The sequence below is a fragment of the Anolis sagrei genome, chromosome 13 (assembly GCF_037176765.1).
Source record: "Anolis sagrei isolate rAnoSag1 chromosome 13, rAnoSag1.mat, whole genome shotgun sequence".
NCBI classification, from domain to species: domain Eukaryota; kingdom Metazoa; phylum Chordata; class Lepidosauria; order Squamata; family Dactyloidae; genus Anolis; species Anolis sagrei.
The window spans coordinates 12,698,873-12,717,329 of record NC_090033.1 but is presented as its reverse complement, the minus strand read 5'-3'; the positions used below and the strand labels follow the sequence as shown (position 1 = coordinate 12,717,329).

The 18,457-nt window shown below is 42.8% G+C and overlaps 1 protein-coding gene across 8 annotated transcripts in view; it reads right to left on the bottom strand.

The window, feature by feature from the left end:
- The window catches only part of VPS13D (vacuolar protein sorting 13 homolog D), a 183,147-nt gene that overhangs the window by 101,734 nt on the left and 62,956 nt on the right, over positions 1 to 18,457 (bottom strand). For all 8 annotated transcript variants that reach the window (XM_067472788.1, XM_067472783.1, XM_067472784.1 and 5 more), the window contains exons 30-37: positions 17,731 to 17,940; positions 13,985 to 14,256; positions 9,777 to 9,910; positions 7,594 to 7,749; positions 5,613 to 5,847; positions 5,289 to 5,363; positions 3,248 to 3,457; positions 3,016 to 3,105 (exon numbers count right to left, since the gene is read on the bottom strand). In XM_067472788.1, coding sequence (XP_067328889.1) covers positions 3,016 to 3,105; positions 3,248 to 3,457; positions 5,289 to 5,363; positions 5,613 to 5,847; positions 7,594 to 7,749; positions 9,777 to 9,910; positions 13,985 to 14,256; positions 17,731 to 17,940 — 1,382 coding nt within the window. The remainder of the gene's footprint in view (positions 1 to 3,015; positions 3,106 to 3,247; positions 3,458 to 5,288; positions 5,364 to 5,612; positions 5,848 to 7,593; positions 7,750 to 9,776; positions 9,911 to 13,984; positions 14,257 to 17,730; positions 17,941 to 18,457) is intronic.

Here is an 18,457-nt window from a genome sequence, read left to right as displayed (position 1 = left end):
CAGTCCCATGCGCAGAATAGGGAGGATTCGAGAGAAGGAACTAATTTACGTACCTACCCAGAGGGTGTTTATTTACTCCAATACTGTGTCCCTCTTTCTTTTTGGCCCAAAAAAACCTTCTAGGGTTTCTAACCAATCGGACACTAGGAGCGAGGGGGTTGTTCGATAGGTTTATTTGACCAAGTCACCCTGCTCGGTGGAGCAACAAAAGAAAAATGCCACACCAAAACTTAAGACACAGCTTAGCTATATACTCCAAACTTGGAGCATACTATTCGGTAAATATGCTCCAAGTTTGGAGTATATAGCTAAGCTGTGACTACATCTCCACTGAAAGAAGAATGAAATATACAAATGGACATCTGAAGGAGAACTGGGAGAGTATTGATGGAGTAAAAGGGAAAGGGAAATGGCAAGGAATTGAATCAGACAATCTTCTTGATTTCTTGATTGAATCATCTTCTTCATCGACACTAGGAGCGAGGAGATTGTGCTATAGGTTTATTTGGCCAAATCACCCTGTTGGGTGGATCAACAAAAAAAATGGGCCATACCAAAATTAAGACTGGTAGGGGTCTAGAGGGTTTGATAATTGATCAATAGATAGATAGATATAGAGAGAGTGAATGCATGTATGTTTGTATGTATGTATCTTTGTACGTGGTGGTATATGTGGCAGTTTTCTGGTTTACTCCCACTTCCACAGGCCGCTGCAACCAGCACGGGTGGCGGACCTGGACCAAACTTGGCATACATAATCCCCACGACCCCCTTTACATCCTGGTGCGGTTTGGGGGAGGATGGACGATGGATGATGGGATTTGCAGTACTTTCAAACGCTTCGGCTCCCACAGATCACTGTGGCCCCAACCAATGACAGATCAGGACAAAACTTGGCACACAGACCCTCCCCATGACCCACTTTACATCCTGTTGCAGTTTGGGGGAGGATGGACAGTGGATGATGGGACTTTCAGTACCTTTACTCACTTCCTGAGGGGTCTAGACTAAACTTGGAGCACAGACAAACAATGCCTTTCTCAAATAACCCGGCCACCACTGGGTTCCCAATCTAGTAAATGCGAATATTCTCTTTTCTATTACCATTAGAGAATTCAAACTGAAGGGTCTGGTAAGATGGTAAGATGGTACCAGGACATGAACAAAGGGAAAGAGGAATGTAAACCACCCTGAGTCACCCTCGGGCTGAGAACGGCAGTATAGAAATATAGTAAATCTATATATATAAAAATGCTCTGTGCGTCATGAGTACCTTAAAAACAAAAGAACCAATGAACGAAATCACACCAAATTTGGCAACAAAACGTCTCATAACACAAGGAGTGACCATCACTCAAAAATTATGATTTTATCATTTGGGAGTTGTAATTGCTGGGATTTATAGTTCACCTATAATCAAAGAGCATTCTGAAGTCCACCAACGATGGAATTGAACCAAACTTGGCACACAGAACTCCCCTGACCAACAGAAAACACTAGAAGAGTTTGATGGGCACTGAGATTGAGTTTTGGAATTGTAGTTCACCTCCATCCAGAGAACACTGGATGGATCAAACAATGATGGATCTGGACCAAACTTGACAGGAATACTCAATATGCCCAAATGTGACCACAGACAGAGTTTGGGGGAAATAGACCTTAACATTTGGGAGTTGTAGTTACTGGAATTTATAGTTCACCTACAATAAGAGTGTCTCAAACCCCACCAATGATGGAATTGGGCCAAACATCCCACACAGAACCCCCATGACCAACAGAAAATACTGTGTTTTCTGGTGGTCTTGGGTGACCCTTCTGACACCCCCCTGGTGACTCCCCCTGAGGTCTTGACTTTCCAGGTTCAGAAAAACTGCTGTTGGGGTTCAGAAATACTGCTGTTGGGGTTCAGCCTGCGTGTGAATCTGAACCTGATTCTCTGATTGCTGAACCTGATTCTCTGATTGTATTTCCTGATGCTACTGGACATGTATTTTTCCCTGATGGTAATGAAAATGTTGAGTCTGATTCTGAGGTCAGTGGTTTGGAAAGTGAAACTGTTTCAGAGCCAAGCGGTGATAGCTCTCCAGAGGAGCTAACACCTGGCTTCCTTAATGAGGATGGAAAAGGACAGATTTGGACAAACAGGAGTGAATCGCAGAGTCTGCGAAGGTCAAGCAGATTAAGCGAAAGGGAAGCACAGGCTTCAAAGCCTGGAGGTGTGTCACGAAATAGTTTCTTCAGTTTTAAGTGCCTCTCGCCGGGTTGTCTCGTTAGATCAGGCATCGTTTAGACTGAGGCATTACCTTGGCAGATTTCCCTGTTTCCTGTGACCTACATCCCAAGAGGCTTCTAGTGTTCCAAGTACCATTAGTGAATTGCTAACAGGTTCCAGGTTTTTACAGTGTTGCTTTTGGAATTTTGACCTAATTCATGGATATTCCTGACTGCTGAATTTTACTGTGGCTTTTTGACTTTGCATTTTCCTCTATTTTGTAACCGTTTTTATCAATAAAAAGGGATTGTTTTTTCCCACAGTCAAGTGTGATGGATTGTTATCTTATGGTCTCGTATACTGCTCTGGGTTGCAACAGCTGCCTTAAGGCCATCCAGTCCAACTCCCTTCACCAGGGCAAGAAAACATAATCAAAGCCCTCCTGACAAAGGGCCATCCAGCCATTCACACATACACATATGTGTATATGACAGATGCAGTATCAAAGATTGGAGAGGGACCCCTAAAGAAGGACAATGATATGTTGCCTGTTCCAGAGTAGGAAGACCAGACACTCTCCACATCAACACCAACAAAGGAAGAGCAAGAAATACTGTTTACCCTCAAACATCAAGACATTACATAGATTAGAAAGCAACACCTTCTCATTACTATTTTTTCCAGATCACCAGACTGGGCCACAGCAACGCGTGGCAGGGGACCGCTAGTAAATAAAATAAAAATGTGGAAGGAAATTGTGTGTGTACTTCCAAATATCTCCCTAGATACCCGCATATTCTTACCCGAAAGCTCACGGTTATAGTAATCTCCGGAGAGAGTGAAATGAGCATAGCCTTCGGGGCTCGTCCTAAGATGCTGGAGGAAATTTAAACCTGTAACGAAAGTCAACACAGGAAATTGGAGGAAAAAAATTCAATTACTGTCAAGCCGCTTTCAACAAGCAAAACACACAAAACACGTGTGTCTTTGGGTCTCATCGTGGCCGCGCAATGCGAAGAAACATTTTTTATTTACGTGAAAATGTTAACTCCGCCAAAGGGACGTCGCAGTCCATGCAGTCGTCGATGAAGCAGATGCAGATGCTTTCGGCTTTGATGTCAAGGCCGGAGACCCAGCGCAAGGCCGAGGAGGGGCCGAGGGAGTCGTGGGCGTTTGGGTCGGGCGGGAGGCGCTTCAGCGGCTCCGCATTCTTGAACAGCCAGCTCGCCGCCTTTTTCAGCTGACCTAAAGGTAAGAAAGGCGGTGGGTTCGTTTGTGGCTCTTAGCGCCGCACATTTCCTTTCGAACAGGAAACATTTGGAGCATAAAGTTCTGGTGCAAAAATATGCTTTAACTCAAGAAACGCGCAACGTCCACCACCAAGTTCAGAATCTTCTAGAAAACCAATTAGACACTTTTAAGTGATAGCCTCGCCCACTCTCCCCTAGAGTACATATAGCCAGTCGGTGGGGCTACTGCTTCAGTTCCTTTCATCCGCTGCTCTCGCAGCAGTTAGGGTTATTCCACCAAGTTAACCTCCCTTATATCACATCGGCAATCGGCAATTTCAGCAGTGTTTTTAAATAAGGCAGATGTAAATATTACATAGATAAAAATAATACATAATTAAAGAGATTGTAAAGAAATAAACTGGATTTATTAAGTGTAGAGTATGCATTTTCCTTCAAGATCAGACTACTTCTACTACTCTTAATCCGACTACTACTATTCTACTCCTCCTCCTAATCCTAATACTTCTACTATTACTCCTAATCCTGCTAATATTTTGACTACTCCCAATCATACTACTTTTACTACTACTCATAATCCTACTACTTCTACTAGTACTAATCCTATTACTATGTTTGCTACTACTCCTAATCCTACTTCTACTACTAATCCTATTACTATTTCTACTACTTATAATCCTACTACTTCTACTACTATTTCTACTAATCCTACTACTATTTCTGTTCCTCCTCCTAATCCTAATACTTATAGTATTACTCCTAATCCTACTATTTCTGCTACTCCTAATCCTACTATTTCTACTACTACTCATAATCCTACTCTTAATCCTCCATCTGAACATGAGGAAGAACTTCCTGACTGTGAGAGCCGTTCAGCAGTGGAACTCTCTGCCCCGGAGTGTGGTGGAGGCTCCTTCTTTGGAAGCTTTTAAACAGAGGCTGGATGGCCATCTGTCAGGGGTGATTTGAATGCAATATTCCTGCTTCTTGGCAGAATGGGGTTGGACTGGGTGGCCCATGAGGTCTCTTCCAACTCTTTGATTCTATGATTCTATACTACTAATCCTATTACTACTATGTTTACTACTACTCCTAATCCTACTTCTACTACTAATCCTATTACTATTTCTACTTCTAATCCTCCTATTTCTACTTCTAATCCTACTACTACTATTACTTCTGCTCCTCCTCCTAATCCTAATACTATTACTCCTAATCCTACTACTATTTCTACTACGCCTTATCATACTGCTTCTACTACTACTCCTAATCTTACTTCTACTACTACTCCTAATCCTATTACTATGTCTACTCCTACTCCTAATCCTACTACTTCTACTAATCCTATTATTTCTACTACTAATCCCACTACTTCTACTACCAATCCTACTACTACTTCTAATCCTACTAGGTCGCCCTGAATCCCCCTTTGGGGGGAGAAGGACGAGGTATAAATATAGGCAATAAATAAATACTACTAATCCTACCACTACTTATACTATTCCTCATTATCCTACTACTACTCCTAATCCTACTACTACTACTTCTACTACATTTTTCATCCTTCCCTTGGACTTGAGGGTTCTTTATCCTATTTTGCCACAAAACGTTTATTTTCCATGAAAAGGATCAACGGCAAACAACAGCCGAAAAGGGGAAATGACAACAACGTAGGAATTACTGATCTCTGTGTCTAAAACTGGTCAAATACAATAGAGATGAAAATTAGGGGGTAGGCTGCAGGGGGACCATAGTGCCGACACAGAAAATGTTTATTGTGAACTCTTCGGGAGACGTATTATGGACTCTGTGCAAAGTCACAATACCTTGGCAATCCAGGAGAGCTTTCCGGCAGTCGTCGAGGCTGAAGCCCAGTTCCTGCAGTCGGGCAAGCTGCACTTCTACAAGGGAGAACATGGCAAACCTAAATCCATGCTCATACCCCAAAATATTTTTCATGAAAGTGATCACTGGCAAACATAAGAAATTAGCACCACCACCACCACACCCCATCAATACTTGAAGGGGCTCCAGCAAGTCTTAGCTGAACAAGATTGTCTAAACAATCATCAACAAAAACAACAAGTTGGCTGAATCTTATGCCCAAGGGTCGCTAATCAACAAGCTTAGTCTTAAAAGGAGGCGTGTACCAAGAACGGGATCCAAAGTGTGCCTCGATGTCTCCGCGACTTCCAGCCCCAGCCCGGAGATCTCCTTCGCCCGGGTGGAACCCGAAGGAGAAGCAGAAGTGTCGGTTCCCAAGGGTGAGGAACAAGGTCCGGCGGCAGTGCTGCTTCCGGTCTGGCCGGGAATGGACTTGGCAATGGCCAGGAAGAGCTGGACGTCGTTGTAAGACAGACGGATGTCCAGGGCTTGCAACTGGATCTGGAAAAGGCAAGGGCAAAAAGTGGACTTTGCCAGATGGATCTCTTTTGATGATCCATCTGGTATTCTTCTTCCTCTCCACTAATCTGGTATCACGTCGGGATCACCAGAATGATGTAGCGGCAAACAATAGGCTGTCCGTTTGGACACAAATGGCGTGGAACAACAACACCGTGGGATATTTCTCTGTAGGTCTCTCTGTCCGTACCACAAACACTGTTGCTAGGTAATAATCTAGTGGCCTTTGTACGATCCAAATAAAAAAATAGTAATTTAAGTTGCCTTTTATGATGTCACAGGATTGCTAGATGGAGTGGCCTTCTGTGATGTCACTGGGAAAGAAAGGTGGAAGGATGGAAGAAAAAAAGGAAAGAGCCACAAAGAGAGCCATGGAGACATTGTGATGTAGGCCCTCTCAGAGCTGGAGAAGGGAGAAAGGGAAGGGTAAGGAAACAAAGAAAAAGAAGGGAAGCAGAGCACAGCAAAGCAAAGGGGAAAGGAGGGAAAGGAGAGAAGAAGGGGGAGGACGGAAAGTGTCATGAAGATAGACAGGTTGCCTTGGAAACATTGGGGGGCAGGCCATTCTCAGAGCTGGAGAAGGGAGGAAGAAGAGTGGAAGGAAGGAAAGAAAAAAAGGAAGAAAGCAAAGGGAAAGAAGAGAAGAAGGGGGAAGGAGCTACAAAGAGAGCTGTATGTTGCCCTGGAGACATTTAGAGGTAGGCCCTCCTAAGAGCTGAAGGGAGAAAGAAGAGTGGAAGGAAGGAAAGAGGTGAGGGAAGGAAAGAAGTAAAGAGAAAAAGAAGGGAAAGAAGGGAAGGGGGAAAGAGAGAAAAAAGAGAGAAGGAAGGAAAGAAAAAAGAGCAAAAGAAAGGGAAGTAATGAAGAGAAAGGAAAGGGGGGAAAGATACGAGGTGAGGGAAGGAAAGAGAAAAGAAGGGAAAGAAGGGAGAGAGGGGGAAAGAAAAAAAGAGGGAAGGAAAGAAGGAAATAGAAAAGAAGGGAAAGAAAAACGAGAAGGAAAGAAGGAAAGAGAAAAAAGGGAGAGAAGGGAGGGGGGGAGATAAAAGAGAGAAGGAAGGAAGGAAGGAAAGAGAAAAGAAGGGAAAGAAGGGAGAGGGAGGAAAGAAAAAAGAGGAAAGAAAAAGAAGAGAAAAGAAGGGAAAGAGGGGGAAAGAGAAAAAAGGGAAGAGAAAAGAAGGGAAAGAAGGGAGAGGGAGGAAAGAAAAAAGAGGAAAGGAAAGAAGGAAAGAGAAAAGAAGGGAAAGAAGGGAGAGAGGGGGAATGAAAAAAGGGGGAAGAAAAGACGGAAAGAGAAAAGAAGGGAAAGAAGGGAGGGGGGAAGAGGGAAGGAAAGAAGGAAAGAAAATAGAAGGGAAAGAAGGGAGAGGGGAAACGAAAAAGTGGGGAAGGAAAGAAGGAAAGAGAAAAGAAGGAAAAGAAGGGAGAGAGGGAAAGATAAGGAGGGAAGGAAAGAGAAAAGAAGGGAAAGAAGGGAGGGGGAGGAAAGAAAAAAGAGGGAAGAAGGAAAGAGAAAGGAAGGAGAAAAGGGAGGGGGGAAGAAAAAAGGGGAAGGAAAGAGAAAAGAAGGGAAAGAAGGGAGAGAGGAGGAAAGAAAAAAAGGGGAAGGAAAGAAGAAAAGGGAGGAAGTATGAGGTGAGGGAAAGAGAAAGAAAGGATAGAAGCAGGGGGTAACATCAGGTAGATATCTTAGTTTAGGGTATTTACGGCAAATGAAACATCCCTCACCTCTAGGATGGGTGGGAAGTCCTCGCTGTTAAAGGCGTCCAGCAATCCCGACCCGCTCGGATAGGAAGAGCTGCCCACGAGCTCCACCTGGATGAGCGCAGGGTCGATGATGGAGAGGGCTGTCTCCTGCTCATTTCCCAGGCGGCACGAGAAAACCTACGGAAGGGGAAGAGAGGACTCAAGCGCTCGGCCCTTTGCTGAGAAAGCGGGTGCAAGCACAGAAATCCCGGACGCAACCCCAAATAACTTCCCAGACACCTCTTTTTCAAGCTTTTTCAGTATTCCTGCTGGTTCGCTTCTCCAATCTTATGCTTATGAGCGATTTTTTTCTACTGCACAGGTTCTCGTACAGAGAGATCAGGGATTTGTAAAATGGCACAAAATGTAAATTCGTGCCAATTACTAGGCTTAGATTGTATTCATTTCCAGTCTCGTACGACATCTGCATATGAGACACGGACCGGGAGAGAGAATGAAAATCCGTAAAATGGCAGGAGGCATAAGGAAGGGGTGTTATTGATTTATTGATTTATTGATTTACGACATTTAAATGCCTCCCTTCTCACACCAAAGGGGACTCAGAGCGGCTTACAAGTTATATGTAAATAAAATATATTATATTATTAGCATAGCACAATATTAGTAGCATACATTCCCATATTGTACTACACCAGTATACTGTAATATTATTAGTAATATTACATGTAATATGAAATATATAATTATATTGTATTATTATATTGCATTACATTATAATATTATTATCAATATGATATGTGTATAATAATAGTAGTAATAATAATAATATTCTTTATTTATACCCTGCCACCATCTCCCCGAGCCCCCGGTGGCGCAGTGGGTTAAACCCCTGTGCCGGCAGGACTGAAGACCAACAGGTCACAGGTTCAAATCCGGGGAGAGGCGAATGAGCTCCCTCTATCAGCTCCAGCTCCTAATACGGGGACATGAGAGAAGCCTCCCACAAGGATGATAAAAACATCAAATCATCCAGACATCCCCAGGGCAACGTCCTTGCAGACGGCCAATTCTCTCACACCAGAAGCGACTTGCAGTTTCTAAAGTCACTCCTGACACGACAAAAAAACCAAAAAACAAACATCTCCCCGATGAGGACTTGGAGTGGTTCACATGAGGCCAAGCCCAAACAACAATTACAATAAAGAAAAACCAAAAACACAAGCAATAAACAGTAACATCATAGTTACATAGTATACAATAGATTATATTATTACCACAACATAACATTCATATTATGTATTACTATATTGTACTACAACACTATACTGTAATATTATTAGTAATATTACATGTATTATAAAAATATTATTATTATTATTATTATTATTCTATTGTATTACATTATAATATTGTTATCAATATTATATGTGTATACAATAGATCATATTATTATCACAACACAATATTAGTATTATTTATTACTATATTGTACTACACCACTATACTGTAGTATTATTAGTAATATTACATGTATTATAAAAATATAATTATTATTCTTATTCTTAATATTATTATTATATTGTATTACATTATAATATTGTTATCAATATTATGTGTATACAATCGATTATATTATTACCACAACACAATATTAGTATTATGTATTACTATATTGTACTATACCACTATACTGTAATATTATTAGTAATATTACATGTAATGTAAAAATATTATTCTTATATTTATTATTATATTGTATTACGTTATAATATTGTTATCAATATAATATGTGTATACAATATATTATATTATTACCACAACATAATATTAGTATTATGTATTACTATATTGTACTACACCACTATACTATAATATTATTAGCAATATTACATGTAATATAAAAATATCATTCTTATATTTCATTATTATTATATTATAAGAGATGGGGAGATGGAGCGGTATATAAAGTTATTATTATTATTATTATTATTATTATTATTATTATTTTAACTGAATTTTTTATAATAGATAGATTTGTTTATTGATTAGTCCTCTGACAATATCAACAATAAATGACAAAAGAGACAATACGAGATTGGGGAGGCCCTGCTCTCAGTCCTACCTACTTCACAGGTACAACTGGTGGAGACAAGAGACAGGGCCTTCTCAGTGGTGGCCTATAGAGCAACACAGTGCTGTCTCACCTCAATGCCAGACAAACTGCCGGAGAAGGGGTGATCAACCAGCTTGGGTTTGTACGTGAGAACGGTGGTCCCTTTGAGAATGATGGCGTTGGTGTCCACGCAGGACATGTCCTCAACCACCACGAATTCAGTATCTGCATGAACACAAGGAAGGAAGGTGATGTGTGAATGAGAAGAAGGGAGGAAGGAAAGGAAAAGATAATGAAGGGGGCGAATGGAAGGGGGGAAGATGGATGAAGGAAAACAAGCAGGAGGAGAAGAAGGAAGAGGAAGACAGGAAGAGGTGGTGAGAAAAAGAAGAAGAAGGAAGAAACAAAGGGTAGATGAGAAGAAGAAAGAAGGAGTAGGAGAAGGAGAAGGAAAAATGAAGGGGAGGTGAGAAAAAGAAAGGAGAAAAATGCGAAGGAAAAAATAAAGAGAGGGTGAGAAGAAAGGAGGAGGAGAAGGAAGGAATTAAGAGGTGAGAAGAAGAAAGAACATGGAGAAGGAGAAATGAAAGGGAGGTGAGAAGAAGAAAGAAGGAGGAGAAGGAGAATGAAGAAATGAAGGGGTGAGAAGAAGAAAGACGGAGGAGGAGGAGATGGAAAAAATGAAGAGGGGAGAAGAAGAAGGAGAAGAAGAAGGAAAAATGAAGAGGGGAGAAGGAGAAATGAAAGGGAGGTGAGAAGAAGAAAGAAGGAGGAGAAGGAGAAGGAAATGAAGAGGTGAGAAGAAGAAATAAGGAGGAGGAGAAGAAAATGAGAGGTTGCTTACCTGTAACCGTAGTTTCCCTAGTGTTGTGTAGGAAGATATGAAGGGGAAGTCAGAAGGAGAAAGAACAAGGACAAGAAAAAAGGAATGAAGAGGTGATGAGAAGAAAGAACATGGAGAAGGAGAAGCGAAGGGGAGGTGAGAAAAAGAAAGAAGGATAAAAATGTGAAGGAAGAAATGAAGAGAAGATGAGAAGAAGAAAGAAGGAGAAGGAAGAAATTAAGAGGTGAGAAGAAGAAAGAACATGGAGAAGGAGAAATGAAAGGGAGGTGAGAAGAAGAAAGAAGAAGAAAAAGGCGAAGGAAGAAATAAAGAGAAGGTGAGAAGAAGAAAGGAGGAGGAGATGAAGGAGAAAGAAGAAATGAAGAGTACAACAACAAAAGGTTCTACATAAGGAGATCATTTGACTTTCCCAAAGTGTGCCATATCTGCAAGGAATGCAACATTTGAACACTTGCCTCCTTCCCAAGAAGCCTGATCAATGGAATGAAGAAGGTTGGTGAGTATGAATGAGTGGATGAATTGACTAAGAGTGAAGAAGGGCGGTATGAATGAGTGAATAAATGGACTATGAATGAAGAAGGACGGTGAATATAACAACTGAATCAATGGATGATGACTGAAGAATGATGGTGAGTATGAATGAGTGAATGACTGGAAGATGAGTGAAGAAGAATAGTGAGAACAAATGAGTGAACAAGTGGGCTAACAATGAAGAATGATCGTGAGTATGAATGTGAATGAATGGATGAATGAAGAAGGAAGGCGAGTATGAATGAGTGAACGAGTGGACTAAGAATGAAGAAGGGTGGCGAGTATGAATGAGTGAACGAGTGGACAAAGAATGAAGAAGGGTGGCGAGTATGAATGAGTGAACGAGTGGACAAAGAGTGAAGAAGGGTGGCGAGTATGAATGAGTGAACGAGTGGACTAAGAGTGAAGAAGAGTGGCGTGTATGAATGAGTGAACGGGTGGACTAAGAATGAAGAAGGGTGGCGAGTATGAATGAGTGAATGAATGGACTCTGAGTGAAGAAGGGTGGCGAGTATGAATGAGTGAATTAATGGACTCTGAGTGAAGAAGGGTGGTGAGTATGAATGAGTGAACGAGTGAACTAAGTAAAGAAGGGTGGTGTGTATGAATGAATGAATGGACGCTGAGTGAAGAAGGATGGTGAATATGAATGAGTGAACGAGTGGACTAAGAGTGAAGAAGGGTGGCGAGTATGAATGAGTGAACGAGTGGACTAAGAGTGAAGAAGGGTGGCGAGTATGAATGAGTGAATGAATGGACTTTGAGTGAAGAAGGGTGGTGAGTATGAATGAGTGAACGAGTAGACTAAGTGAAGAAGGGTGGTGAGAACAAATGACTGAACGAGTGGACTAAGAATCAAGAAGGGTGGTGAGTATGAATGAATGAACGAGTGGACTAAATGTGAAGAAGGATGGTGAGTATGAATGAGTGAACTAAGTGTGAAGAAAGGTGGTGAGTATGAATGAGTGAACGAGTGGACAGAGTGAAGGGTGGTGAGAACAAATGACTGAACGAGTGGACTAAGAATCAAGAAGGGTGGTGAGTATGAATGAATGAACGAGTGGACTAAGTGTGAAGAAGGATGGTGAGTATGAATGAGTGAACTAAGTGTGAAGAAGGATGGTGAGTATGAATGAGTGAACTAAGTGTGAAGAAGGGTGGTGAGTACGAATGAGTGAACGAGTGGACAGAGTGAAGGGTGGCGAGTATGAATGAGTGAACGAGTGGACTAAGTGTGAAGAAGGATGGTGAGTATGAATGAGTGAACGAGTGGACTAAGAGTGAAGAAGGGTGGCGAGTATGAATGAGTGAACGAGTGGACTAAGAGTGAAGAAGGATGGTGAGTATGAATGTGTGAACGAGTGGACTAAGAGTGAAGAAGAGTGGCGAGTATGAATGAGTGAACGAGTGGACTAAGAGTATGAATGTGTGAACAAGTGGACTAAGAGTGAAGAAGGGTGGTGAATATGAATGAGTGAACGAGTGGACTAAGTGTGAAGAAGGATGGTGAGTATGAATGTGTGAACGAGTGGACTAAGAGTGAAGAAGGGTGGCGAGTATGAATGAGTGAACGAGTGGACTAAGAGTGAAGAAGGATGGTGAGTATGAATGTGTGAACGAGTGGACTAAGAGTGAAGGAGGGTGGCGAGTATGAATGAGTGAACGAGTGGACTAAGAGTGAAGAAGGGTGGCGAGTATGAATGAGTGAACGAGTGGACTAAGAGTGAAGAAGGATGGTGAGTATGAATGTGTGAATGAATGGACTTTGAGTGAAGAAGGGTGGCGAGTATGAATGAGTAAACGAGTGGACTAAGAGTGAAGAAGGATGTGTGTATGAATGAGTGAACGAGTGGACTAAGTGAAGAAGGGTTGTGAGTATGAATGGGTGAACGAGTGGACTAAGAGTGAAGGAGGGTGGTGAGTATGAATGAGTGAACGAGTGGACTAAGAGTGAAGAAGGATGTGTGTATGAATGAGTGAACGAGTGGACTAAGTGAAGAAGGGTTGGAAGTATGAATGGGTGAACGAGTGGACTAAGAGTGAAGGAGGGTGGCGAGTATGAATGAGTGAACGAGTGGACTAAGAGTGAAGAAGGATGTGTGTATGAATGAGTGAACGAGTGGACTAAGTGAAGAAGGGTTGTGAGTATGAATGGGTGAACGAGTGGACTAAGAGTGAAGAAGGATGGTGTGTATGAATGAGTGAACGAGTGGACTAAGAGTGAAGAAGGATGGTGAGTATGAATGAGTGAACGAGTGGACTAAGAGTGAAGAAGGAGGGTGAGTATGAATGAGTGAATGAGTGGACTAAGAGTGAAGAAGGATGGCGAGTATGAATTGGTGAACGAGTGGACTAAGAGTGAAGAAGGGTGGCGAGTATGAATGAGTGAACGAATGGACTAAGAGTGAAGAAGGGTGGCAAGTATGAATGAGTGAACGGGTGGCCAAAGAGTGAAGAAGGGTGGCGAGTATGAATGACTGAACGAGCGGATTAAGAGTGAAGAAGGATGGTGAGTATGAACTGGTGAATGAGTGGACTAAGAGTGAAGAAGGGTGGCGAGTATGAATGAGTGAACGAGTGGACTAAGAGTGAAGGAGGGTGGTGAGTATGAATGAGTGAATGAGTGGACTAAATGAAGGAGGGTGGTGAGTATGAATGAGTGAATGAATGGATGATGAGTGAAGAAGGATGCTGAGTACAAATGAGTAGAAGGTGTTTATTAACCTTATTATTATTGTTACTATTATTACTATTATTATTATTATAGCTGTATAGAACTATACAATTTGTACAATGTTACAAATTCCTTCCATCTAACCAACTAAATTCCTTAAAGTCTTTATATCTAACCAAATAAAAATATTTAACTTAAAAAAAGAATTCTATCTCTCGCTTTGAGTCTACGGCACAAAATGGCAACGCACCCGTCACGTTGATCTTGACTTCCAGTTGCTTTTCGGCGGAGAGTTGAAGGGAGGAGCGCTTGGTGACGATACCGCTCTTGACCGCCTTGGGGACCACCGCCACGGCCGCCTCGCTGCTGGAATGGCGCTGCCGCAAAGGGCCGAGGCCGGGCTGCTTTCTCGCCTCGCTCGGCGTCCGGAGGAAGTCGTGCACCATCACCAGCCAGTCAAAGATGAGGAAGACCCGGAGGTTGTTCAGGACGACCGTGAAGAAGGAGGAATCCTTGGTGGACCTGGTGGAGGGGAAAGGACGGCACGCTAGCGACACTGTTCCCTCAATTATTGCGAGGGTTAAATACTGCCAAATAGCGTGGAAAAGAGAACTGTCGGCTAGCCCTGCCCACGGACTATATATACTCAAAGGAGATGGGCAGCCCCGCTAAAATGTTATTTTTATCTTCTAGAACAGCGGTTCTCAACCTGGGGGTCGCGACCCCTCAGGGGGTGGTTTGGCCATTTTCTGGGGGTCGCGAAGCCGCATTGGCTGGCCACGCCCCCTCCAAAATGGCGGCCGACCCCCTGAGCCACTGGCACTCATGCGCGAGAAGCCATCCGCCTGTCCCTCATCTCCTTCTGATGGCAAAAGGAGGCGAGGGATGGGCGAGTGGCTCCTTGGGCACCTCTCACGTGGTTTGCTCTCCCGCTGGCAGGCAGGGGAGCGGAGCCGGCGGGGGCCTTTGGTGAACTATAAATCCCAGCAACTGCATTTCCCAAATGTCAAGGTCTATTTTCCCCAAACTCCACCAGTGTTCACATTGAGGCATATTGAGTATCTGTGCCAAGTGTGGTCCAGATCCATCATTGTTTGAGTCTGCAGTGCTTTCTGGATGCAGGTGAACTACAACTCCCAAACTCGTCAGTGCTCACCAAACCCTTCCAGTATTTTTCATTGGTTGTGGGTGTTCTGTGTGCTAAGTGTGCTCCAATTCCATCATTGGTGCAGTTCAAAATGCTCTTTAATTGTAGATGAACTATAAATCCCAGCAACTACAACTCCCAAATGACACAATCAATTTTCCCTCCAACCCCACCAGTATTCAAATTTGGGCATATTGGGTAACGTAAGGTAAAAGTTTTCCCCTGACATTAAGTCCAGTCGTGTCCAACTCTGGGAGTTGGTGCTCAATTTCTGGGCCAAAGAGCCGGTGTTGTCCATAGACACCTCCAAGGTCATGTGGCTGACATGACGGCATGGAGCGCTGTTGTTGGATATTTGTGCCAAATTTGGTCCAGTGAATGAAAATACATCCTGCATTTCAGATTTTTACATTATGATTCATAACAGTAACACAATTATAATTAGGAGGTAGCAATAATAATAATTTTATGGTCGGGGGTCACCACAACGTGAGGCACTGTGTTAAGGGGTCGCGGCATTACGAAGGTTGAGAACCACTGTTCTAGAAGGTTCCGAAAGCTCTACTGCGCAGGCGCAGAGATACCAAATGTACGATTCACAGTGACTACGACAGGAAAGTGAAAAACCACAAAGTCGGGACACCCCCTCCCCTTCCCTCCCCACCCTCTTTAACTTCATCTTCCTCCTCCATTTGGGATCTTTAGTAGCAATCCCAAAAGCAATAGTTTGTTCCTATCCTTAAAACCCAGAGTCGCCTGTGCACAACATAAACATACTAGCAAATCTATACCCGGGACTGGTGGGTGTTGCAGGGGCTGCTGCTTTCATCCCTTCTTTCTCTTTTTTTTTCCATTTCCTTCCCTCCTTTTTCTTCCTTTCCCACTCCCTATCGTTCCATTAGAGTGTTGCCTCACTACTTCACGGTTCGCTTTTCGTGGACGCACTATTTTGCGGGTTATTGCCTCCTGACAACGGTGGTGTGTGGAAAGGGGTTTCACACACACCCCTTGGGAGAGAGGCAGCCAATCATAAAAAAGCAGAAAGAAAAGAGATGCAAAGCAGTATGTAAATCACGGCCTTATAGCCCCTTCCTTATACAGTGTTCCCTCATTACTTTGTGGTTTACTTACCGCGGACTTGCCGTTTCACGGTTTTTAAATCTATCTATCTATCTATCTATCTATCTATCTATCTAAATGCTTTAAAAAGGGGGGGGGGGAAGGATCCCCCAATTAATCTAACACCAAATATCAATGTATATCGCGCCACTGCACACCAATATAAAGGATCAACCGATATACTACAATATATCCCACAGCTAAACACCACTGTAAAGGATTACATGTAACTAGCTGTCCCCTGTCACCCGTTGCTGTGGCCCATATGGGGGTTCTGTGTGGGAGGTTTGGCCCAATTCTATCGTTGGTGGGATTCAGAATTCTCTGTGATTGTAGATGAACTATAAATCCCAGCAACTACAACTCCCAAATGTCAAGATTCTATTTTTCCCAAAGTCTACCAGTGTCCACATTTAGGTATATTGAGTATTTGTGTAGAGTTTGGTCCAGACCCATCATTGTTTGAGTCCACAGTGATCTCTGGATGTAGGTGAACTACAGCTCCAAAACCAAAGGACACTGCCCACCAAACCCTTCCAGTATTTTCTGTTGGTCAGGGGAGTCCCGTGTGCCAAGTTTGGTTCAATTCCGTCATTGGTGGAGTTCAGAATGCTCTGTGATTGTAGGTGAACTATAAATCCCAGCAACTACAACTCCCAAATGACAAAATCATAATTTGTGAGTGATGGTGCTCCTTGTGTTGTGGGACGTTTTGTTGCCAAATTTGGTGTGATTTCATTCATTGGTTCTTTTGTTTTTAAAGAACTCATTATGCACAGAACATATATATATATATATAGATAGATAGATAGATAGATATAGATATATATAGATATAGATATATATATAGATATAGATACAGATATATATAGATATAGATAGATATATAGATAGATATATGTACACACACATAGCCGTCCCCTGCCAGACGTTGCTGTGGCCCAGTCTGTGTATGTTTTGTGTGTTTATATGTGTGTATATTTGTGTATATATGTATATGCGTGTTTGCATATATATGTGTGTGTGTGTATGTGGTTTTGCGCATGTGTCGTAATGTCATTGTTGTTTTTTGGCTTTTTAAGTCTCTTCTGCTGTGTTTTACAGTGTTTCTATGAGTGATGGTCACTCACTGGCCTGACAGGTGTATTGTGTCCAAATTTGGTGTCAATTCGTCCAGTGGTTTTTGAGTTATGTTAATCCCACAAACGAACATTACAGTTTTATTTATATAGATACACACACACATAGCGTCCCTACTTCGCGGATCTTCACTTTTCGCGGGTGGTCCTGGAACATAACACCCGCGATAAGTGAGGGAACACTGTATACACCTTCTCCCTTTCTTTTTTCTTTCTTTCCTTCTCCCCTTGCTTTCCTTCATACACCTTCCCCCTTTCTTTCCCTTCTCTCCCTTCTTGTTTTCTTCCCTCCCTCACTTCATCCTCTTCCTGTCTTTTTTTCTCAAATTTTCCTTCTTTCCCCTCATATCTTTTCCTCCTTCCTTTGCTCCTTCCCTCTTTTTTTCTTCCTCCTGCCCTTCTTTCCTTTCTACTTCTTTCCTTCCTTTAACTTCATAGCTACTGATAATAAAACATTTTGAGCCTGATCCTTGCATGAATGGATAACCCCTTTAAAAAAATGTATATCAAATGGAAACCAGGATCCAAATAAAACCTCCAGACCCATATCAGCCTCTTTGATCAATGGGAGCTCGCGAGGCCGCCCCATACCTGTAATGCAGCTCGATCTGGATGGCTCCCTGTGAACTGCTGTTCTTGGATGACTGGAAGATGCAATGGAAGACGTTCGGCATCCCGGACGTCACTCTCTGCCCAGCGTAGCGCGTGTCAAAGGCCATCATGGAATGGGAGACCAAGTTGATCGATTTGGTTTGGTTCGAAAAGCTCTCAAAGAGCAGCTTGGACTTCTTGAAGTCAAACCTAAGGAAGGAGACAGGAAAGCCAGGTCAACAAATCAGCACCGCCTCGACACAAGGGTCGTTCCCAGATGGTGAAGCTGGGTGACACCTGCTTGGACCCCTGGCCTTTGACCTGTGGGGTCCCGCAAGGTTCCATTCTCTCCCCCATGCTTTTTAACATCTACATGAAACCGCTGGGAGAGGTCATCTGGAGTTTTGGAGTTGGGTGCCATCTCTATGCAGATGACACACAACTGTTTTAGCCCAGATGGAAAAATCCCTTGCTCCAACGATACACAGTATACCTGTATATTGACGATTGGTTGATAGTAGCCAAGTCCAAAGAGAAACTTATCTATACACATAATAAAAGTGAAAATCTGTATGTGTTCATACAGACAGCCTCCAGCCTCCACAAACAGGCTATTGTTTTCAGTGCTGAGAAGACAGCAAGTCACTCTCTCAAAGGACATTGCAGGTTATAGCAAGCACATCCCAGTGTTCCTTTCTCTCTTCATTTGTATGATCCCACCCACTGC